Genomic DNA, 25,879 nt, shown 5'->3' on the forward strand with positions numbered 1-25,879 from the left:
AGTCCCTACAGGATGTGGGGACCTTGATCTCCAGGAATATTTCACTCCAGGTTTCTCTGTGCCTACTGATTGGGAGTAGAATGGAAATGCACCTCGCTGCCAGTAGTCATGGAAAAGTCAGGGGAGATAGGTAGACTTAGAAGGATTCACACGGAAGCGTCATGATGATAGGCTGAGCTTTCCAGAAACCAGACTAAAGGCAAGCTGATTATTCCTCAGGGATTCATTCCTGGGCCTCTTCTCTTCTTTATATACCCTTTTCTCTCTCCTGATCCCTAAAAATATGCATTCCCATGTTTTCAACCAGATCCTAAACTGTCATATCAGTCTCATGAAGTTTTAAAGTTTGGCTAGTCATCTCCAAGTGTCAGCATTTTGTATAGTTTCCAAGTCCTATGATTCTCTAGAGTTGTACAGTCCTATATGATGGACACTGGTCACATATGAGTGTTGAACACTTGAAGTGTAGCTAACCTGAAGTAAGATAGGCTGTAAGTATAAATTATACCCTATAATTTGAAGGTATAGTGCAAAAATATAATGTAATCTATCAATAATAATGTTAAACTAATTACATGTGAAAATATAACAAATATATTGATTAAATGAAACATTAAAATTAATTCATTTTTTTAAAGAGAGAGAGAGAGAGAGAGAGAGAATTTTAATGTTTATTTTTTAGTTTTCAGCGGACACAACATCTTTGTTTGTATGTGGTGCTGAGGATCGAACCCGGGCCGCATGCATGCCAGGCGAGCGTGCTACCGCTTGAGCCACATCCCCAGCCCCTTAATTCATTTTTAAAAAATTTTTAATGACCATTATAAAGTTGAAAATTATGTATGTGGCTTACATTACATTTTTTACTGAGCAGTGATACTCTATAGTGAGTCTGTTTTTTCTCCATCCCCACCTTATTTCAAGGCACTGTTATATCTTGCTTGGGTTATATCAATAGCCCTCAGTCTTTTATACCTCCAACCCATCATTTGTTGGAGTCATTTTCCTAAAAGTTGGATTTGCAGCATGACTTTATAAATGGAATAATGGGAGTTTGAACCCAGTTCTATGATTTATTAGCTATTTAATGTTAGGTGATACTGTATCTAAATCTTAGTTTATCACCTTCTAAATGGGGATATAAAATATATAGGGGGTGCTGGGGTTGTGGCTCAGCGGTAGAATGCTCGCCTAGCACATGAGAGATCCTGGGTTCGATCCTCAGCACCACATAAAAATACGTAAGTGAAATAAAGGTTAATAAAAAATATATAGGGACAATTTTATATGAATTAATGGAGGCATTGCTTATGAAGCTCCTAATACAGTGCCTATCACTTGGGTAATGATGCACATAGCCCTTTGTTTTCTAGATTCATCCTTTGCCATCCTTTTACATGTACCAGTATGGTTCCAGCCACACTGACCCCCTGAACTCACACTTCAGCTCCTGTCTCATAATTTCTGCATAATTTGTGCCCTGATGCTCACTTTTCATCCTTGCTCGAGTAACTTCTATTTTCCCTTCAGGCCCAGTACTGGGGGCTTTGGAAGCCTTCCCTTCCTTTCCCGATCTGAAAGAAGTACCACCACAGCCACTCTATATTCTTGTTAAAAGGAGGAAGGAATCATGGAAAATGTCACAAGTGTCAGCATTAGCAAGCCCTGGGTCTCAATTGCAATTCTTCAGCTTCACAGCTGTGTGACTTTGAGCAAATTGTTCTCCTGTCTGAAGCCCAATTTTCTTATTAGTAAAATAAGGACAGTGATAACTTCTCTCTTCTAAGATTTAATTTAAACCTTTAGGACATGATAGAATGCAATAAATAGCTATCATCACATGTCACTGTTTACCTCTCTGAATTTCTGTCTGAAATGTGAATCCCTGGAAGAAAATGACAGTATTATATTGTTCTTTGTACCACTAAAGCTTAGTACAGTGCTTGTAAGTGCTTAACATACTTCTGTTAAGTACAAGAATGAATTAATAAATGATGAATGAATAAATAACACCACTGGCAGCTAAGAGAGGGTTGGATTTGACCACCTAGAGGGATGGGCATTCAGGGTAAATTAAAATAAATTATCTTGACAAACCCAGTCAGACTGGAAGAAAGGACATTTAAAAGACATTGGCAGGAAGCTGACATGTTTGTCCCATCAATCCTTGGTGAAACCATTGTTCCTCCAAGTAGCAACCCAGAGGATATTAGCTGGTAATTGTAAATCTTTATGATTCATCAATAGGGTAGCAAAGCCTTTTTAAACTTTTAGGTTTTGGAGATATAAAATAGCACAAAGAAGAAGCAAAAATCTAGAGGGGTTGGTGAAAAGAAGAGCTGAATCTATTTGGTTTTCTCTTGCATTTATTTTTTAAAAATGTGTCTCATAGCACTACTGCTGTTCCACAAAGTAGGAATTTCTCCAAACACATCCATGGTGTATTCACTGATTCTCTCATTCCTGGCTGTATTCCATCCACATCAGTACCACCTTTAAACAATATAAGTTATCTATATTCTACCTGAATCGTATTTAATCAAGACTACTGGAAGAGGAGGCCTATAATGCATATTTTATATAGATATTATTTTTAGGATATGGTTGATTTGGGACTGTGGATGAATATATAGAGATAGAAGATTGCAATAGAAATTTAAATAGCAGGCCTCAGATTTCATATTAACAGGAATACTTTGAGGTAGTGTCCCTAGAAGATATCTGATAACCATTATGAGATTTGAACATTGTTTTAATTTTCTCTGTTAAAGTTGATGTTTCTCTCAATCCGTTTCACAATGACTAGAGACCAAATAAGCCCCAATATCAGTAACATCAGATTCCCACTATAATTTTTGTTCTAAATCTCTGTATGGTTATCCCAACCATAATCAATTTAAAGAATTAGAAAACTGGTAGTATGAAGTTCCGGTAATGTAGCTCAGTGGTGGAGCACTTGCCTAGCACAGCATGAGAGTCTGAGTTTAATTTTCAATACACACAAAAAATTTCATAATATAAATCCTCTGGGAGGGAAGGATCAAATACAACATTTCTGAAGCAAATGCTGGAGTAAATGAAAATAGAGGAAATCCATGAGAAATTAATAATAGTAGTTATGACTGACACTTCATCCTTACTATATGCCAAACACTTGTTCTAAGTTCTTTAGACCTAGGACCTTAATAATATTTCTATTTATGAAGTTGTCCTATATTCATTTATTCATTCAAAAATACTTATGGGGGGCTGGGGATGTGGCTCAAGCGGTAGCGCGCTCGCCTGGCATGCGTGCGGCCCGGGTTCGATCCTCAGCACCACAAACAAAGATGTTGTGCCCACCGATAACTAAAAATAAATAAATAAATAAATATTAAAATTCTCTCTCTCTCTACCTCTCTCTAAAAAAAAAATACTTATGGAATACAGCATTCCATAAATGAACATTCCCTAAAGGAAGAACAAGAAACAGATTTGTTACTCTTTCAAAGTTACCACTATGTCTCTTTAATGTCAAGGACTTTATTAGATTCTTTCTTCACAGTAATCAAGAGAAGATTTCAATCTGCTACTAAGATTTGTAGTGCTATGAGATACATTTTAAATTCCATATCAGAAATTCTTTTCTTTTCTTCTGAAGAAATCAAACACTCTAGATATCGTTGAACTTCCTGTGCGGGAACACAGCTGAAAAGATCAGAATAATACCCATCATTTATTCCATATGGTAAAATTTACAGTAAGTACTTTCATTTATTTGTCAAGTTTGTACTTACTGCGCTTTTGCCTCTTGGCTTTCTGGGATACCTTCTCGTTTCACACAATTGTCGTCCTGCTTGAATGGGAGTTCCTGCTCCCTCTCTCTGAAATCAGCTAAGAGCTGCAAGGAATAATACCATGATCTCTGTCGTAAGTAAAGGGCGCAGTGCCCTTTCCACAGAGTTTGGCACCTGGAGTGTGAAAGTCTTTGGAAAAGTTCTTTCTGCATAAAATACAGCTCTCATGTGGCTTGAGGATCTGACAAGGGGAATATAGATCTTTCTACATGTTAGGTGTGTAATGATCACAGGTTGAAATGCCACAGTACAGAGCATTATGAACACTACCACAAATATACAAAATCAAATTCACACTGCATACCTTCAGTTTCTACTAGGTAGACATGAATAAATTTATTTTTGAGATCCTTCCCTAAGTTTTTATTAATACTTCATTTTATAGCAGTAAAACAGCTAACTAAATTATTTGCAAGGTTGATATTCTAACTTGGTATCCAACATTTCCTTGAATTAGAAATTTTGTATATTTCCCAGTAATGTGCACAGTAATATAAGGACTGAATATAACATCTGATTCTATTACTTTTAGCGTGGTGCCTTGTATAATGACAATCTGAGGACAGTTAAATCATTTACAATGACCGTATGCAAAAGAAAAATGTTTAAAATATGTAAAACAATTTTTTATTTCAGATCTAGATTTTTAGTTCCTTATATAAGTGGACATTACCTTGCTTATTTTTAATATTTGTGACCTCTTTTTTTTTGTATGTGTGTGGTTACTAGGGATTGAACTCAGTGGCCCTTTACCACACAGCTACACAACCAGCTCTTTTTGTTTTATCACTCTAAGATAAGGTCCCCCTAAATTGCCCAGGCTGGCCTGGAACTTTAGATCCTCCTGTGTCAGCTTCCCAAGGAGCTTGAATTATAGGTGTGTGCTATAGTGATTAGGTGCAAACTTTCTTGTACTGGGTATAATATATGTAATATGTAATCATTGATAATGCTATCTTCCTTTTCTAAGGGCCTACTATGAAATTGGTTCTGTACTCTGTATTTTCTGCATACCTTTATGTAATCCTCACTGTAACTGTATGATGTTTAAGTCAGCATTATTATCCTCATTTACAGGTGAGCAAAGTGAAACTTTGGGAGATTTAAGTAACTTCTCACCACTGCAAGTAACTGAAAGGATTGGGATTTATGTTCAAGTCTTTCTGGTTTCAGGTCTTCTGAACTTTGTCACCTTACCGTCTGTGAAATGAATATTTGAGCCGAATAACATTAACTATTATGCCTTTCCTTAACTAAGCTATACACCACATTGTGCTCCTTAGTTCTCAGACTGGGAATGCATTCTGTGTTCCTGCAGGGTTGAATGTAACAACTGTGAAACTGGAGAACAGTGTGGTGCAATTATGCATGGCAATGCTGTCACCTTCTGTGAGCCATATGGTCCACGAGAATTGGTAAGTATGTGCTATTTATGTACATTATTCCATTATACTATTTACTGAGCTTTTTGCCAAAAAAAGGCTCTCTTATACTCATTATTCAGATAAAATTTTGAAGTATTATTTATATTATGAATCCTGTTTCACATATCTCAAAATCATGAGGGATAATTTTATGGTCTATTTTCAAACGTAAAAAATTAATTCAATAATGAAATGGACAACATCAATGGATCTCATTAAACATAGTGCATCACTATAATTAGATGACCTTTAAAAATAAAAATATGATGATGTATGTTGTAAATGTACACACATATGTAATATATATAATTTCTAAATAACATGACTTTCTAAGTTCTTTTATAAAGACTTGCTTTTAAAATTGTCCTGATTTTCTCTTTGCAAGTCAAAGTGTTTGTTCTTCAAATTTATTACATTATTCTTAAACTTTCATTCCTAAACATGGAGGAACTTTGATAGATAATTTTTTTAAGTGAAAGAGTACTTTGAATAAATCAGATTTTTAAAAATTCTGGTTTATGCTAAATTACTTAGAGCTAAGTTACTTTTCTTTAATTTAGACTGATTAGCTGTTGCTTGCCAAAGATAAGTTCCTGAACCATATGTAAAATGAAGCATGAGCATTCTAAATTGAAAGCAATGAAACCCCTAGCCATCAGCATGTGGCTAATAAGCCTCTTGTTACTTGGTCCATCTCTCTTACACGATGACTACATTCGTCCTGAAAAAGGATATAAAAGCAGTGATATGACAGGGCTCAAGCACTTTGCCCCTAATACTCTTGTGGCATCTTCTCTGCTTTGTTTTTCTGCTTTTCAGCTTAAACTTCAATGCTTGTTCTCTTGTTTTCTCTTGTTCTCTTGTCTTCCTTTTCATGGGGCTTTTAGTAACCAGTTGTATTTTTCACCTGTGTCACACATTGTGTTTCACAATCATTGACTTTAAAAGTTGCCAAAAGGCTGACTTCCATGGCAAAGAGGGTGGGGGAAAAAAACCTAAATAGGCAATTAAAAGTCAATTTAGTTATCAAAATGTGAAAACCAATTAATTTTTGCAACATGGTTCTTATTTTATGCTGCTTGGATACCTCTTTTATGGCAATAGGTACATTTAATTTATTAAAGATACAAGCTTCAGAGCATTGATGAATTGTAGAGTTGTAGTTGAAATTAGAACACAAACAGAATTAATTGGATGTAAATTAAAAGAATACGTGCTCATAATTCAAGACTCATAGGTGTTATAATATTCTTACAGACACATGTGACTCCGATAGTGAAATTCTTCCTAGGAAAAAAAAAAAGGATTTTCTAGTACATTTTAAATAATGTTCCATGACTGAATTAATTATCTATAAACCTTGAAATAAAATTAAAGTTTTATCATAGTTAATTGAGCTTAGAGTAATTGCCTATTTTAGAAGGTGCCCCCATTCAGTAATGTTTCTAGAAATCTTGGCAAGTTCTTTTTGTTTCTACTGGTTAATAGGAAGTTAAAGTGTCTAACAATATCATGCCAGAATTTCATATTTCCATAGCATAAAAGCTGAAACATCTAGTTTATTTGATCCCATGTGTATTTAATTCTGGTTGTTTTACTATATCCCAGTTTACTGATATCCCAGTAGGCTAGTTTTGAATTACATGATATAATTAATGAGAGATTAGCCTTACAACTGAAAATGAAAATATTCAAAAATAATTATAATTATTTTCATCTGATAAATTAGAAAGAACATGTAGTTTTGTATTTCCAATGCATGTATTTCCCTAAGATGAATTTACTACAGTTTCAAAGGGAAGGGGATGAAAAGAGATTGAGAAGGATGAGATGACATCCATGTTTTATACTAGTGACTTCTAGTTTTCAATAATTTTGATATTGTATTGATACCCCCAAAGTAAAAATATATATTTCCATCCAAATTGTATTTATAGAAAGCAGACAAATCAAATGAAAAGTGAGAAATTCGGTTGTCCATTAACCTTATGTTTACTAAAATTAAAAATCTCCATGGTATGTCAAGACTGAATCCAGTCAAAGTTGTTGTTCACTAAGACTGATGAAAGATACCAGCTCTCAAAATCACTTTTTAAACAGCATGTTTTCTTATTTTTCAGAAATTTAATTCTTATTGATATTGTAAAACAACTATAGACCAAGAACCATGGTTGATTAAGTCTTTTTATCTTTTAAAAATGCCAACAAAGAGCGTCTCTGTGACTGGAGGCCTAGATCAGAAGTCTAGCTCCAGGGGGGTCTCAAAAGACCAGGTATGGCCACTTGCCCCAAGAAGTATCCATATAACAGAAAGAGTGGTAGTGAAATAGAAAAGAAAGATACTTTTAGTGTGGCCAACACTGGAAAGGACAGAGGTCTAGTGACTTAAGACTTACCTTTAAGGTAATGACAATTACAAAGGAGAGGAATTAGGGTGTGAGGTGAGAAGTATGTGTAGTTGGTGGTCTTGGTCCATAGTGATCTGGTTGATCTTTATCTCAGGTCTGGTCATGTAGAGTCCTGTTGGCATCAGGGGAGTCATTACTGTTGCGGGTAGGAGGAGTTTGGGATCCCATCATGAGATGTTTGCCTGCAGAACTTGCCATTCCTAGAAATTGAGATAAATTGGGGAGAAGAAATAAGTCAAAGAAAGAAGAAGTTAGAGGAACAAAAGGAATGATTTAGGATAATGACTGGGTCCTCCTTCAGAAGGGCAAAAGGGAAGAGGGAGTGAAGAACAATTTCAGAGAAGCCCCCAGTACATCAAATTTAAATACATAGTCATTTCATGTCAATAAAAGGCAAAGTCAGTCAGATGTGGTAGCTGCTATTTGGGGGGCATTATAGGAGCTTGGGTTTCCATTACTACTAAGCTACTATTGAGCTACAGCCCCAGCCCTAACCTTCATTTTTGAAAAAGAAATTATGTACTAAATTATTCTTACATATATAGAAATGCATGAGTTTGGGCTGACGTTTTTCATGGAAGAAGTACAGAATGAACAGCTTAAGTCCATAGTGAATTCTTCAGATTCATTTAGTCATCATACTAATTTTCTACAGTTTGAAGTCTATTTGATTATTTAACAGCAGTGAGATTTGATAGGATAAAAGTTCTTCATCAATTATTCATAATTGCTATATTATTTATCAAAAGCCTCCTAAAAAGCCCTTTTGTTTTCAGAATGTCAGGTTTAAAGACTTACTAACATTGCAAACTAAAGTTACATATTTGAACTCAAGATTAATAAACAGTTTTTAAAACCCAAGTACAAGTACAGAGGGGTAGATTTTATAGGCAGTGCTTCTTGTTACTTCTTTCTCTTCATCTTTCCTATTTTTCCTTATAGCTGACAATTTTACTAATAAAGTGATTAGGTAAATGTTAAAAAATGATAATCAACCATTGCACCAGAGCTTAGCATCCCTGAAGAAAAAAATGCAGAATCAATGACTAATCAAAGCCTAGGGTCACTCTCAGTTAACCCATGTAATTTGAAATTTGGCAGTATTTCATGCAACTTGCTGTTCGATAGCAGAGGTCACCACTGTGGAACTTGATCATGCAGGGGACACGAGCAGCATTTATTATACCATCAGGGTAAGAATTGAAGACTAGTATATTTAATGCACTAGCAGTAGCAATAACCATGGTGTTTTCAATTTATATAATTCCATTATTTCAAAGAATCTATTTCAGAAGTGTTTCATTATTCATCTGGGAATCTATTCAGTCACATAAAATCATTCAATTTATTTGAAATTTTTTAAAAAAATCTCTCTATTGGTGTTGTGCCTCTTTGAATTTTAAGATCAAATTATCTAAGTAGAAACCCATGAGGACAGATAGTTCAACTTTCTCTAAAAACTCTAAGAGGAAAAACATTACTTTTAAAGAATTTTATTGTACTTTTTTTTTTTTTCTGGTGTATCTAGCGGGGGAAGAAACAGAGATAGGGGCATAGTGGGCAGATTCAAATTAAAGAGAAAATTTTCTCTGTCACGGTGACACCAGTGATTTTTGCTGTTTAAAATAAATTAGTAGCTAATAATAATGCTTTTAGATGGATAATGTAGGGCATATCTTTTTTGCCCTCTCCTCTTTTACCTTTTTTCTGCTTCATTGAATCTCAAAGCCACCTGTTTAAAGCACATGTCCAGTCATCTTTGTGGATCAGGTCGTACATCATTCAATATGCATATCTCAACCCGGTCCTGGCAGAGCAAGAGGTCTGATCACTCACTCATGGACTATATAGCACTTGACTCTTCCACACTCATGGGCTCTGTCACTGGGGGCTAACAAGGTACAGGGATATGTCTAGAGATGTTAAAACATAAGATAAGCAACAGAAAGACAGCCTACTGCTGCTGTCACCATGGAAACACAGTTAAACACTTTCTGTTCTTGAAAGTGGAGTCACAAAAAACATCCTATACTTTATCATACGGTACTTGGGAACCCAGCAGAAGAAGAAGCTTCATTATCATCTCATTATGGCATTTACAGGTAAATGGATGGAGCTGGAGAATATCATGCTAAGTGAAGTAAGCCAATCCCCAAAAAGCAAAGGTCAAATGTTTTCTCTGATAAGTAGATGCTGATTCATAATGGTGGGGGGGAGCAAGGGAAGAATGGAGGGACTTTGGGTTGGACAGAGGGGAGCAAGGGAAGAGGAGAGCATATAGGGGTGGGAAAGATGGTGGAATGAGACCGACATTATTACCCTATGTATGGGTATAATTGCACGATGGTGTAACTCTACATCATGTACAACCAGAGAAATGAAAAGTTGTGTTCCATTTGTGTACAATGAGTTGAAATGCATTCTGCTGTCATGTATAACTAATTAGAACAAATTTTAAAATGCTAAAAAATAATAAGAATGTAAAGATAAAACTACATGAGTGCTGTTTTAGAAGAAGGAAAACTGTTAAAACAAGCTTTGTTGTTGTTGTTTTTTTAGTTATATATGAGAGTAGAATGTATTTTGGTATATTATACATGCATGGAGTATAACTTATTCTAATTAGGATCCCATTCTTATAGTTAGTCATGATGCAAAGTTACCCTGGTCATGTATTCAAATACAAGGCTAGGAAAGTTATGTCTGATTAATTCTACTGTCCTTCCTATTCCCCTCCTCCCTCCCTTCCCTTCCTTCTCTTTTGTCTAATCCAACTGACTTCAATTCTTTCCCTCCCCACCCTCCCCTTATTGTGTGTTAGCATCTGCATGTCAGGGAAAAGGATCCCATTCTTTCTCCCTACATCCTCACCAACATTTATTGTTACTTGTGTTCTTTATAATTGCCATTCTGGCTGAAGTGAGGTGGAATCTCAGTGTAGTTTTAATTTGCATTTCTCTAATTAAGCAAGCTTCTTGAAACCAAAAAATGTAGGAGAAATGTATTGAATCACTATTTCTTGGCCCATAATTCAGTCTCTCTCTCTCTCTCTCTCTCTCTCTCTCTCTCTCTTACACACACACACACACACACACACACACACACACACAGTTTTATAAAGAAATAATCCACCATTTCCATGATTCATGAACTTTGGGTGTCCAGTGCAAGGCTTATAATTTATTCAACAAGTTATGCAACCATTGTCTCAATCAATTTAGAGCATTTGCAGCATCCCCCAAGAAATTCTGTATTCTTTAGCTACTGTACTCTTCACTTTTCAAAATAATCTTATTCTACTCATTTGCTCTTCATTTACTTCCCAATTATTTTGGTAGCCTTTTCATGGCATCCCCTGAGTCCCAGACCTGTAGTAGAATGGGAAAGGTGATGGGGTAAGTAGAGAGGGGCTTCACTCAATTCCCTCACAAGATTACCTGGTAGATTGCCCTAAAAAGAGTTTCAATAGAACTCTGAGAAGTTCACTCTTCATGCCTAAATCAGGTTCTCATAGTTCTTCCCCACCAAGAGGAACAGGAAATATATCTGTATTCAGACCATATTGATGAAAATGAACAAACTCCTGGATAAGTGCGACCTTTCTCGATGGTACTTTCCCCCCTCCCTTTTCTTTCTAACACCTGTCCCTTCTCTTTCTCTCATGTCTCATTTTTGTGTTTCTCTTTCTAGACTACGACAGGCCTAAATACAACTACAGCTTCTGTCCTCCAGTTTTCCATTGGTAAGTGTTTTTAGCATGTACAGCAATTTAACTTGGAAATGTTTGTTTTAATCACAGTGTACAATCAGAATTGTAGTGCCAAATTCTTTTGGCTTTACAGAAGAATAAGCCTTAAGTTTGCAGTAAATAATTTAAAGCATTTAAAAGTGAAATTAAATATTTTTAAATATTACACTCTGTTCCAGTCCTCTCCAATGCTGAGTGGTATTAAAAATGCTTGTGAAAATCTGGAACATCTTTAAAGTATTTACATATAGATTTTAAATACATTGAGTTATTTTATTACAGTAGAATTATCTCACTAGTTATGTTTTTCTCAGACTAAGATAGAAATCTGTTCAGTTGCCTGAGCTCTGTCTAACTGGTAGTGGAAGAGATAATTATTGGTGGCTAAAAAGAAACAAATTAAGGCTTTATGTTTGACATAAATAATTATGCTTAATTTTGACATAAATAATGAAAAAAAAACAACTGTATCTGGTAATATTTAAGTGTTTTTATATGAGCTGAAAGTTCCTACCAAAAGCATTCAGTAGAATACGATGGCTTTGGTTCAAGTATTTGTAGTTTTGTTGTCTTTTCTATTCCATACCTTTTTGATTTTTAAAGGTGTGTGTGTGTGTGTGTGTGTGTGTGTGTGTGTGTGTGTGAGAGAGAGAGAGAGAGAGAGAGAGAGAGAGAGAGAAAGAGAGAGAGATCTCAAACAAATTTCCAAAGGGAATATTCTAGGAAAAGAAAGATCCTGTCTTCTAGATGGGACCTAGCTTTACAGATCTCCCCCATTTAGTGTGAAAATTGCTGGTGTCTGGCAGCCATGCCTGGGTCAGGGTCCTCTGGTCTCCACTCTCTTCACTCCTGTATGTTTGGAGATGCACCACTAGTGAAAAGACATTTTCCTCAATAGCCTTCAACTGCAAATTGCAAGTCAGGTTTCTACATCCAGAAACTCACTGTGGCTGATTGTAGCTAAGAACAGTTTTCTGCTGGTCATGCAGTTGTCACTTTATCATCAATGTGCTTGTTTTAGCTTGTGCAGGTATTGTGTGAAACTGCCTGATTACAGTTTCAGTTACTTTCTTCTCACATTGATAATATTATCTTCAAAAATTTACAGACAATTCATACATCCATATGTGGTCATAAAATAGTGTTAGCAAAACAAAAATTTTTAGTTTTCAATGAGAAAGTTTTATGAGTTTTTATGAGAAGTTCCTAATAGTTCTGTGATCTATTAGTGAGTGATCTGTTAGCTCCATGGTAGAGTGCTTGCCCAGCACACACAAGGCCCTGGGTTCAATTCCCAAGTCCACAGGGGAAAAGGAAGAAAGAAAAGAAATGCTTTGGCCTGTTAACAGTATATCCTAACTTTTCTGTAATGCACATGTAATACTTTTTTAGGAAAAAAATAAAGTTCAGTTTTTAAAGTAGTAAAATGACAAAAACAATTTTTGAAGGTTAGCATGGCAGGTAACTTTGAGGCTCTTAACCAGGACAAATAGTTTAAATTCATGATGCTATTAAGAAAAAAAAATAAGTTGAATAATGGATACCAATTTATCTATATTGTTTTTATTCTTTTTGTTAGACAATAAACATTAATTTCAGATAATATATGTAAGCAATGAGAGAATATGGGGGAATCCATTTTAAACTGTGTCTCACAATTCATTAGTAATTGTACTTTATTCATGGGAGAAAAGATCCAGCATCAATTAAATTATCTTTGTTATAGAGGGGGAAAATGTCTATTTTTGTGAACAGTGAAGTATATACTGCTAATTTGACATAGATTTTCTTTTCCTTACCTTATATTCACACCAATTACAATATCAATTACAGAAGAGCTAATGAAAAGAGCCAGGAAAGGGAGTTAGAGAATTCGGAGTTAGTACCTGAGACTCCAAAGCCAGAAAAGCACCAGTCTAAGGTCTTGGGACTAGACCCATATGCTAGCAAGAACCCCTGATTTTCCCACAGGCCAGAGAGCAGCAACGCACCAGGCCAGCTTGCATTATTTAAAGCATGAATTTGAATCTTGGATTCAAAGATGGGAAGAATTGAGGATTTCAAAGAAGATAGATAGAGTGTTCTCTCTCTTTCGTCTATCTATCTATAACTTAAAAATAGATTTACAAATTTTCTTTTGGGGTAACAGTTTTAAGATAAAAAGTGAAATTTTAATGTGTTATTTAGAGTGAAACAAAATGTTTAATGAAAAGAAATTATTGCTTAGAAATTTCGTTGGGATATTTACTTGCTGCATTTTGAGACTAAAAATTCTTGAGAGCCAAAAAGGGTTAGAGTGACAGAGCAACAATGGAGTAGCAAACAATTAGTTGTATTTTATATGATGTAAGGTGGTGAAAATATACATTATAGTAAGCAGAACTCTCCAGAAATGGTTTTGTGGATCTCATTCCACTAATGTTAAAAGCTATAAGGGAGCATGCCCATAAATTCTAGAGATGTTATAAATGTGTATATTCACCTTATACTTTTTGAGCCCATGACAACCAAATATCAAAATAGCAACCACAGTTTCATAGTCATTTCATTTATGCTTATCTCAAAAACTACATGGATTATTTTTTAAAAACCCTACATATTGACAGTTATACTTCTTTGTGTGTTTTGGAATTCTCCAGATCTATATTAGTAACATGATTAAATTGATCAGTTTCAGTGTCACTCTTTCTTTAGAAAGTTATTTAAGATGTTAAATGTTCATTGTACAGTACAATGACTCAGAAGTTACATTAGGTAATTTCTAGGGGAATCCATCATTATTTATGACCTCAGTGATGACTTATATTCATAATTAGGCATATTTAACCACACTTGAAAAAACTGTGTTAATATTTTTATATTGCTCTTGTAACCATTTTTAATTATGTGACAAATATTATTGAAAAGAAACCCAGGTACTTCAGAGATATGTGTACAGAAATTGCTTGTATTATTAAGGGATATCTGTAATAAACTCTATCATGCCAATGTTTAGCATAAATTACCTCCCAATTCTTTATATATACACACATATATGCACACAGAGATATATGTAGTATATATGCATATTATATGTGTGTATATATTACATATATATTATACATGTATGTATATATACAGAAATACATACACATATAAATGTAAACAAACATACTGAGTATCTTAAGTGATTTTTAAAGTTAAAGCATCCTGAAAACCCACTTTTGTAAGCTGAAATTTATCAGATTATCAATAGCTAAATCATCTTGAAAAGTTTCCTAAAGTATTCTTAGAAGAACTCTTCATTTTTCCATTCCAATGAAAGATCTTGTATCCATTTCTATGCTGAGGCATCGATTTGCTACAAACCTCCCTTGAATCATTAGATTTGACTTGTGGAATTTATGGTTGTAGCCTTAGGGGTATTTACCCATTTCCTTTAGATTTCCTCTGGGATAAGAAGAAAAATTTGAGCAGATGCCCTTGCAAACCATTATCTTATGGATGCCTCCAAACTCTGTTTTTTTCCACGTAGGGTTCTGGGTCAAACGGAAATGCCGATAGTGCTTTGTAGCAATAATTCATTTAATAGAATTTTACTGAAAATTCATTTGGCACTCTCTTCAGCTAACTTAATCATAGTAAGAAAAAAAAGTGAGAGGATAATATTTTTATATTACTTTTTACAGCACTGGTGTAGTAGAAGGCACCAGATATGCACAGAGTATGGATTCTCTGGACAGGGCCAGATGGTCATAAATGGGTGGGAGTATGTGCTGATCTCAGGGTTCCAGGGCTCAATCAGGTCCTGCAGGGTGGTACAATTCAGGGAGGCTTCTTAGTGAGAGATGTCTCTGAAAGCCAACAACCTGAGCACTTGAAAAAACGGAAAGGTTTTCCAGGTGAGAGGATGGAGTGAACACAAGCAACTTACTGAAGGAGAACAGAAGTGCCTGTTAGACCAGAAGGACTGGCCCTTGTGGCTATAAACAATGTCACATAAAATTGGGTTTGAGGAGCTAATCTGTATCAGCTGGGACTTTTAATGTATTTATTAAGAGGGCTAAGTGGGGCTTTTAACTTCTTTAACTTGTTTAAAATGGTCTGATTTTGTTCTTTATTTAACTTATTCGATAGAGGTCTGCAAAAGGGCCCTCTTTCTGTCTGTAACAGTACAGAAATATAATAAAATTAAATCTTAAGAAAAATATTTGCAGTATTAAGAGTGGACTCGTTACTTCTTGGATATAAATCTGCATCAAGTCACTCTACAAAAATTTTCCAAGTAATATGCTTGTTCAGTTTTGCCAACTCTTTCTTCAAAATAACAGAATTCATAAAAGATAAAACATTTGAAAACAGGCACTATGAAGAGCAAATAGTGTGGCGTGGGAGGCAGATCTGACTTGTCCATCATGATATCCTCAGTCCTCAACCCAAGGACTCACAACAAATAGATGCTATAAATATTTCTTTCCAGAGTGACAAGTGACCATTACAGTGATATCATAATGCTATGAAGCTAAGTGCTAAATTGGTGTGACACAGACATTTCATGACAAAAGTGAGCTAGGGGGAGGCAATCTGAGGACCCCAGACAATGGAAAAGATGACCCAGAAGGAAACTGAGAATCACAAATAAACTATTTTTAGTGAATCAGATAGACAGAAATACATGCCCATATGTTCATCAATATGGAATTATTGAAATAACCAGCATCTATTATTTGTTTATAATTAGTAGAAATAGTATCTCCTTGCCCCCTGCTTTTACTTATAAATATCCTAAGGATTTGTAGAGAGTGTTTGTGGGGAAGAGGGGGTTTTGTGTGTGTGTGTGTGTGTGTGTGTGTGTGTGTGTGTTTCACTGCTTTTTTGTTCAATTTTATCATCTTAAGACAGAGGAGAGTTATTAAAGCATAAGTGCTTTATCTTTATATATTAAGATATAAAAGTGTCCTTAGGCCTGAATTGTTCTCTTTCTATACTGTATGTGCCATAGAAACTCTGAGATAAATGAGAGCTTACTCACAAATTTAGAGGTAGTCTGAGCTAAATTGAAAGATTTTTGTGTAAAAGAAAGACCTGGATTTTTTTTTCTGAAATAGATAAAAGGAATAAAATCCACTTTTAAGAGATTTATACTTTTATACTTTATGCAACATAAGAGAAACAGTTTCTTTTTCCTTTGAGCCTAATTCATAAATGTATTAATTACTCAGAACTTGATTTGGTAGAGAAGCTCTCTCAACTCTTTTAGAGCAGGTAATTCAGGGGGAGGAGAAATCGAGCCCTGCACACTGCAATGTGAATTATTGTTCATTTCCTCCGAGAACTTATTGAAGTATATTTCAAATTAGAGTCTCATTTTTTTCAAGAGTCACTCTCCTTGGTAAATAAGACCTTGGGGAATTTATTATGAAATAGTAAAACCTCTTCTGAAACATGGAACCTATATCAGATTAAAAAAAATCTCTGGTGGCATGAGCTTGAAACAAATATAAATAAAAAACAAAAGTTCAGAAAATGTTAATGACCAAATTAATGTCTATGGTTTAAGAGGTTAAATACACTTCTTATTTGAGAATAAGAGTCTTAGATATAAAATATATTAAAATAAGATTTAAGAGTTGATTTTTAGATCTTCAAAGATCTATATTAACATAGGAAAAAATCTGAAATAGTTATATATGGAATTCCTGTTATCTAAATTTAATAAATAGATAGATATGGGGCTGGGGCTATAGCTCAATTGGTAGAGTGTTTGCCTTGCATACACTAGGCCCTGAGTTCAATCCCCAGCACCGCAAAAAAAAAAAAAAAAAAAAAGAGAGAGAGATGTGAAACTCATTATAATTTAGTGTATCCTGCCTCTTCAGACCAGGGTTGACCTAATACTTTCTATGGAATATATGGTTTAAATGAAAAAAAGGAAAAATATGCGCGCGCACACACACACACACATTATGGATTTGAAATATATATATTTTTCAAATCCACTTTACCCCAAAGAATTGTCTCATTTAAAATAATAAAAGGGAATATTCTGAAATTCTATAAAATTCTACTAAGCATAGCTTCTGGAAAATTGTTTCAAATTAATTGTTAAGTGCTTTCGAATTATTAGAATTGATAATTTGAAAGTCCTTGTGTGGACAGTTTGAAAGTAGCTTTACTCCCTTTCTCTTGAAATATTCAATTTGTGGCTCACCTGATGATACTTAAAAATAACTATCAGTAGTTTGGTCATAAATATTTTCTGCTAGTATTTATTAGGGGCTGTTCTAGAAGGAGGGATGCAGCAATGAAATACAGATTGAGAAGAAATCAATCATCAGTGTAGACCAAATTGTCTCCCTAATGCCACTCCTTCATGAAAACTCATCTCATTGCCCCAGCCTGATGTCTCTAAACCTTCACCACCTCTGAATCTATTTTAGGACACCTACTTCATTCTGCTTTGATTTATGTGTTGGCCATTTCCATGCATCCACCTTCACCCTTTATAGCTTAGATATTCATTGAAGGCTAAAGGATGTATATGCATCCCTCTTTGTATGTAGAGCAGAATTTTACTCCCAATTAGAACTCAGTAAATATAAATCGAATTGAATTAAATTCATAGGTTACTGTGCTCTTCCACACGGTGCCCAGTACTTACCCATTGAGGCAAGGGAGTATGCTGAATGAAATCCTTGGGCAACACTAGAAGCGATTTCCACTTTCTTCTTAATTAATCAGGGACCTTTCCATCACACAGATCTTTAGGAAGTGTATTATATATAACATGATATTAGGAAGTGTATTATATATAATATGGTATTAGGAAGTGTATTATATATAACAAAACAATCCACTTTTCCCTGTAGGGAAAGCAAACCCAAAGGCAATGCCCCAACTTTCAAGAAATTTATTATGAGGATCATTGCATGATGCATAATTGTATCAAAATGTACTCCATAAACATGTACATTTATTATGTGTCAATTAAAAACAAAATAAAACTTGGGAAAAATGCATTATCAAATGAGTGGGGGGAGTCTATGTGTGAGAAAAAACCAACTAAGGCAGTAAACCTTCATGATAATTAAGGGATGCAGAGCACACAGGAAAAAATGCAGCTTATTGGAAGTCCAGATAAGAGGGAGGTCCAGAGGCAGAGCTTTGTCATTTAGGAGGGAGACTGACAAGAGCAGGCATGGTACCATCCCAAGAAGGTCCACACAGAGTGAAGGTTTGGGGGATGGCACCCCGCAGGAAGAATTAGGTAAGGGTCATTCTAAGAACTGGGGACAAGTTCAGAGCCAGAGGGCAGCAAGGATGGTAGAGCTTGGGTGGAGCAGACAAGGTGCTTAATACTTGCTGCCTGAGTGGGGATTAGGTATTCTAAAAACTGGGGCAGGCTTGAGCACTCAGGCATAGGTTTTGTGGGCCCTGGGGGAAAGGAGGCCTGCCTGGCAGGCAAACTGGCAAAGCCTGACACATTCTACATTTTTCTCCCCTGTTTTCCCCAACATGGCTCTAGAAAGAAGCTTGCAAAGAGTGGGCACCTCAAAGTTGTTGGAAGATGACTTGGCATTCCGTAAATTGGAAGAGAATTGATTTCTCTCTTCCTTGTGATAGGAGTAATAATGGCAATGAAGAAATACAAATATTTTGGAAGTGAGGGAACGGGGTTAGGAGTGGAGTAAAGAAAGGCACAAAGAGGAGGAGGACAGCTGTTCATTTTATATCCTGTGGTCATTGTCCATCTGTCATAAATGGGAAGACGTCCCCTAATGAGGTTTGAGCATTTCAGCCAGAAAAGTGACTAAGGGGACAAAAATATTAAGTACAGTAAATCACACAGTGTTACATTTCTGCAGAAAAGGGGTTTGCAAATCGAATAGCCTCTTTGCTAATAAAGTCAGTCAAAACAGAAATATTACTCTTTAGTAGCTTCATTTTTAAAATAAACCAATATAAAACAGAAGGTGAAGAACAGTTGCTTTCAAAACCTGGCTGTTCTACAGTTTATGAAAGAGTTCTTTCAAGTTTAAAGAAAGCATGTTTTTAGTACCGATACAGAATATTTTTGAGGACACATTCATTTTATTCTACTTTACTTGACCTCTCTTCTCCTTCATGTCAGTTTATAGTAGATAACCTAAAATGGAAACTTTTCTTCCACATGACAGCCCCTCTTACAACACTGTCCTTCAAAAATGTTTCCTCAGTTGCAAGCATGCTAAATTCCCCCAGTGGCATTTTTAGTAAGCAAGACAGAGATACAGACATAAACTCTAGATGTTCATATTTAAATAGTTGTTTAATTGGTAATTTGGAATGACCAAAGATTTGGACTTATCATTTCTCTTAATAATTTATATTAATAGAATAATGATTTATCTCAACTTTGGATATCATATTTTACCAAAATTGAATTTGTTTGTTCTTGACAGATCCAAGAGAAATTTGAGGATTTCCTCAAGTGTAGAATGGAACAGTTTTTAATTAAAGTAATATCTGTAGGCTCTTTTCGGTCACAATTCCCATTCATGTCATTGGGGACTGAGAAGCCCCAGGACACTTCCTGCCTGGGCTGCCACAAAGCATTATCTGTTACAGTAACCATTTTTTTTTTTTCCTGCCTGGCTTTTTACCCATGAATCAAACTGCTGCCCCTTTAACCAAGGCCCCTGAATGTAACCAAGGCACCGAACACCAAATCAAGTCTGTATTGCAGGAGAGCCAGAAGCCACCATGCATGGTAGGTTGTGTAGGACCCGTCAGGCACAGGGAACAGCAGCCAAGGTCATGCCTCCCAGGAGCTGGGAGAGACTGTTGGCCCAGCCAAGAACAGCTTTTCATATGTAGCTATTCTTCATGCATTTATTTTACCCATGATTTGAGAATTGGTAAAATAGCCTATTTAGGACCAAGTTCTCATCTTTCCAGGTAGATTTTTTTTCCCTTTGCCTTGAACTCTAAAGTACTCTGTAGATGATTGACACACAGTAAGATAAAAGTAATAAAAATATTTTGCTTTGAACAGTGTTAAGGCAAGAAGATAGATCACTACTAGAGAACAAACTGAATTACATTTTTATATAATTTATGAACTAATGGAAATTGATGGAGATAAGCTACATTATAAAAGAATCCGCATGAATACATAAAATTTAAATAGTATAGATTTTGTATAGTATGAAAAGAATAAAATAAACTTGAAAACTAAGAGTTGTTATTAAACCAACTATCTTGGAAATTTCAGCATTGTATGCTTAAAACTGGAAGTCATATTCATTAGTTCATACTTCTAAACTTCCCATATGTTCAAGATGTTACTTTATTTACAATAGATTGATTTGATGCCATATTCCAAGTGAACTAATGGTTTTAGGATTTTCCTGGCAGACTCAGTAAATAAGGAAATAAAAATCTAAGTATTATATAATCATGGTTCTACATTGTTGTTATTATAGGAAAAATAAACATGTACAACTTCTTTCAGTGAAATATTTGAGCAGACATTGGTAGAAATTATCAAAATATTGATCCTCTGGATAATAATGGTCTTGATGGGGCAGAATTTTTTTGAGGAATTGCAAAATTGCAAATAATCTTTTACTGTGTTCCTTGATGATTTGGGGGTATAGTGAGAGTAGCCTCTCCTAGTTCTCCCTAGAGAATAGTATTGGCCACAAAAATCAAATCAACCTTAGCAAAAAACCAAACCAAAACAAACAAACAACAACAAAAAAAAACATTTCAGGAACTGCTTGTTATGCTATTATCGTTATGTTGCTCATCACAGTATTTTCACCCTAACTTAGAGTAATGTGTAAAATCTCCTGGGAGTGATAGTGTTTAGCTATTTATTTATTTATTCTTTCAGAACTGGGATAGAACCTGGGTACTCTGCCACTGAGCACATTCCCAGCCCTAGTGTTTAGCTTTCTAACCCCACCCCACCCCACCCCCACTAAGTTCTCTTTTCATCTCTTTTGCATTCTACTCACTATAACCTTGGGTTGGTCTTATCCTTCACTTATCTATCTTAAAAAGATGAAGGGGTGTGTTGATCTTGTTAAGATTTGCTCCAGTCATAGCAAGGAGTTGTGAACAACCAGATTGCATCCATTCTAAAACTTTATGATGTTTCTATATCAAATGCTGCTGTTTACATGCAGCTCCTAGTCCCTGCTAGTCTCTAAGGTCTGAGGGTTGAGTGATGGCAGCAAGAGCACTCCTGCTACAAGAATCCTCCACAGGCTTCTGTGCAGACACTCCTTGAGCCTGTGGTATTTATGGTCCCCGTTATGCTATCTGGAGGCATGATTTCTGGCAGTGTTCTTCCCCATCTATCAATTTGGTGAGATCACTTCTCTCCTCCTCCTGTGGCTTTGTGCTACATTTGGAGAAGCAGATTGTTTTTAAGGCAGAACTTTAGGGAAAGAGGCTACTCACAGCAACCACTACCAATCCCCAAGAGGACAATAGCTCCTTCTATTGTGTGCTGCTCTGATTTACTTTGGAAAGTCCTGGGATTACTGGAAAGGGACATAACCAAAAAATAAAAAATAAAAATAAAATACCCAGGCCTTAAGAGACTAAACACCAATTGATTTATTCTTCTACTCCAAAAGTAAAAAGGAATAGAGGGGACTATTAGGGATACAGATTCAGAATCCTTAATATGTATTTCCAGAGTACAAAAGAACCCAGAAAAACCAGAAGCCTTTTTTTTTCAACTTATGTGATAGCAAAGTCTGACGTGATGTGAATTCATTTGACAGCAAGACCTAACTTGTAATGAGTTAAACCTATATTAATCCTTTTTTCTACCACCTGTATGGATCTTCACGCATTTCACTACGGAAACATTGATGTGCTTGATTAGGGAGCTGTCCACATTTGCTGGGAGTACAGCATAATTTATGGCATATGCACCATATTACCTTTATGAAATCTGCGAATTAAGTAAATTATTTGAATTCTGGAATTCAAGTTCAGAAGTTATTAATATTTCTATTTTTAAATGGGCTTGATTTTATACCAAATCAAGCTATTTTTAAAGTAATTTATTTTTATGTCAACCACCTAAGAAAGAAGTCTGTAGATTTTGTAAACTTCCTAGTTCTAGGAGGTATTTGTCTCCCACCCCCTCCCGCCGCCACAGTCCCCTCTACTCCAAAAGTAAAAAGGAATAGAGGGGACTATTAGGGATACAGATTCAGAATCCCTAATATGTAATTCCAGAGTTCAATACGAACCCAGGGCCTTATACATGCTAGTTGAGTTCTCTACCACTCATCTACACTCCTAGCTCCTCTAGGAGGAATTTGCAAACTTCTCCATACAAATATATTATGGCAAATAAGGTTTCATACACAGAATAGGTTTTTGACATACCTACACTGGTCTTCAGTTGTTTAACACATAATTGCTACTTTTTCACCTGCTTATGCATCAACTCTTAGAGCTTTGTAGTACACTCTCCCAGCCAACAGTGCTCAGAAGTATCTAGAAGCAGTCCTGGGAGTTATAGGTCCTTTCCAACTTTTGTTGAGCCCCTGCGGTTCATGAGGGTCAGTGCAGGTTTTATTCAGGTTCATCACCAACACTCGGTTTTAGTCAGCTTTTTCTCTGCTGTGACTAAAAGATTTGACCAGAACAATTTTAGAGGAGGAATAGTTGATTAGGGGGCTCACAATTTCAAAGGTCTCAATCCATAGACAGCAGGCTCCATTCCTCGGGCTCAAGGTGAGGCAGAACATCATGGTGGAAGAGTGTGGTGGAGGGAAGCAGCTCACAAGATGATCAGGAAGCAGAGAGAGACCAAGGAAGAATTTCAGGGTGAATGGACTGCTCCACCTCCTGAGTTCACTTACAGATTTTTAAGAAAGTTGGAAATAGCATAAACATCACAAAATCAAGAAATAAAACATCTTTATTAATGGCCTAAAATGTCCTATAATTTTTTTTCTTACATTTTTTCTTCTGTAGATTCTTAAACTATTTCTCCATATGACAATAATTTTGGAATATTTTCTGCAGAAAGAATAGAAAGCTTGTGATTTGTTTTCTATGTTTAATTTTCTTTGTTTAATAGTTTGCCATCCAACTCCTCATTGATAATATAATTTAGATTTTTGGGAACATTGTCAAATTGGAAAAATTTCAGTCTTATTTAAAAATCAGAGTGTTTTGACTTTCCTTGTGTAGTGACTAACTAAACTGCTCTTTCAATTGACGTCACTCACTAAACAGTGTGTCATTGTCTTTGAGTCATGACACTGGGTGCGTCAGCACAGTGGGAGGTAGGAGTTTCTAGTAGCTCTTTCCATGTTGAGAGCTACAGAGTCATGTCACATCAATCCAAAATAAATGGATCTCCAATTCAGCCTTTCCTTAGCTGAATCCCTAAAGCAGCCATGACCATGTCTGTATTGCCTGATGTGAGGGGAAAGGCATGAGGGAGCAGAGCCAGGACAGTACCTTAACCAACTGCACCTATTATAAAACATAATCAGGCGAATACATTGCTAGAATATCCCCAGGGCCTTGGAAAGTGCTCATACAAGTAAGCCCCAAAAAGCTTAACCTTCATCAACTTCATCATAAATTGGCTTCTGTTTACACTAACCATGTTGGAACAAAGCATTGAGTTCATATTTGTTGCATTAACACATATGTTTACATTCTGACAATAAACTTATTATCACATCCTTACTTTATTCAGACCCTCCTGCAAGTTGTCTCAATTTTCCCTCTCAAATTTCAAGCACATCCTAATACCTTTCCTTTATTTAATATGCCATTGCTTTTGCCTATTTCAGTTATCATACAAGGACCATGGATATTTCTATATACTGCTGCATTTAATGTTCTGATTTGTAATAAGTAATCATCATGAATGTACAATAATGCTTCTCATTCAGCACAGAGAGATTTCAAAAAAAATAATTTGCAGAATAATCTGTAGCATGAGATTTTATTACTCAGATACATTGACAAACAACTTTTGTGATTGGTATAAATGCAGAGAGGGAAAAAGCCCTGGGCTGGGAATCTGCCAATTGAACTATCCACATAACCCTGTGTGAGTGGTGGAGCCTGTTTCCACCCCTGGCAACTCGATTGTAAAATAAGAGTGTTCATCTTCATGATCTTTTTAATGACTTCCCACTGTGTCCTAAGTGCTGGAGCAGGATGACAGGTTGCCGAGGAATGCATTTTGTTGGAAAACATGGTTATTATGTTGTCTGTTTTAGTTAAGGCAGCCCCCACAAGAAATATGAAAGTAGTTGCCATAGCTTTATTTAAACAACTGCACTTAATTTATACTGGTAACTTATTTTATCACCAGAGAAAGATATTAAACAGAGAAACAAATGCAACATCAGTGGAACCATGTGACATTGTGATCCAGACAGTCCTCAGGGTTGGTGTGAAAGAAGCAAACGTGCTGCCCCTCTGGCTTTTCTGAGAAGAGCGTCAGTTACCATGCTAGTAGACAGAGGCTATCCATCACACCTCTCTATCCTGAAGGAAAGAGGGGCTGAAAATGAGCCAGATATTAATAACAACAGTGCTATTTGTGTATTTCCAAAAGACTGTCTTCCTAGAGTTTAACTGACTAAATCAACACTTAGCAGTTCATTGAGCTCCTTTTCTTCATGAGCAGTTTTCAAGGTACTTAGAAAACAGGATTTGCAAAATAAAATCCTTGCTTTGGCAGAGCTGAGGTTCTAGTGAACAGAGGCAGCCATCAACAAATGAATATGTCAGGGAGTAATAAAGGGAATGAAGAAAATGAATCAGGGAACATTGAGGGATTTGGGCAGCGTTTTATTAAAGATGGCTGGGTAAGGCCCCTGAGCGTGTAACCATTGAGCAGAGGCCTGAACCATGCAGGAGAGTAAGCCCAGCAGAAGGAGCCTTGTGCTTTACTTCTCAAGTAGGAAAGGGCTCTTCTGGGTCTGGTTTAGCTAGCTTTCCTTGATTGACAGCTGAAGTCAAGAGAAGTGAGACTGAACCAGAAGAAAGTAACTAGACTTATTGAGTTCACTCATAGCCCTGGCATTAAATGTACTTTTCATAGTTGATTGACTCATTCATTGATTGATTGGTTGATCAATCATCATGCCTGAGCTTTCTATAAAAATAGAAAGTTACTTTTCCATTTTTTCTACATTATACTAGGTACAGTACTATTAAAATAGAACCAGAGGTTCAAGTTAATAGCTATTTCAGTTGTAATTTTAAACTCAGTAAAGTGGTTTATAGATAAAACCAAGTTTACAATAAAAATTTTTATTGAGTTGTAATGTTGAATCTCTCTAACAGTGAAAGAAAACAACCATATTTAAATAATGTTTGCCTCTCTTTTTATTTCCTCATTTTTAATAAGAAATACTAACTACTGTTTTGTACTAATAAAACTTAATTATTTCTTTATGGTAAAATACTTATTTCAGAAATAGATTTGTAAGCCATTAA

At 35.7% G+C, this 25,879-nt stretch overlaps 1 protein-coding gene across 2 annotated transcripts in view; it reads left to right on the plus strand.

Moving 5' to 3' along the window:
- Positions 1 to 25,879, plus strand: part of Reln (reelin) — a 452,906-nt gene that overhangs the window by 217,737 nt on the left and 209,290 nt on the right. For both annotated transcript variants that reach the window (XM_076862447.2, XM_076862444.2), the window contains exons 7-8: positions 5,155 to 5,251; positions 11,359 to 11,410. In XM_076862447.2, the coding sequence (XP_076718562.1) occupies positions 5,155 to 5,251; positions 11,359 to 11,410 (149 nt within the window). The remainder of the gene's footprint in view (positions 1 to 5,154; positions 5,252 to 11,358; positions 11,411 to 25,879) is intronic.

The sequence above is a fragment of the Callospermophilus lateralis genome, chromosome 1 (assembly GCF_048772815.1).
Source record: "Callospermophilus lateralis isolate mCalLat2 chromosome 1, mCalLat2.hap1, whole genome shotgun sequence".
In the NCBI taxonomy this organism is placed as follows: Eukaryota; Metazoa; Chordata; class Mammalia; order Rodentia; family Sciuridae; genus Callospermophilus; species Callospermophilus lateralis.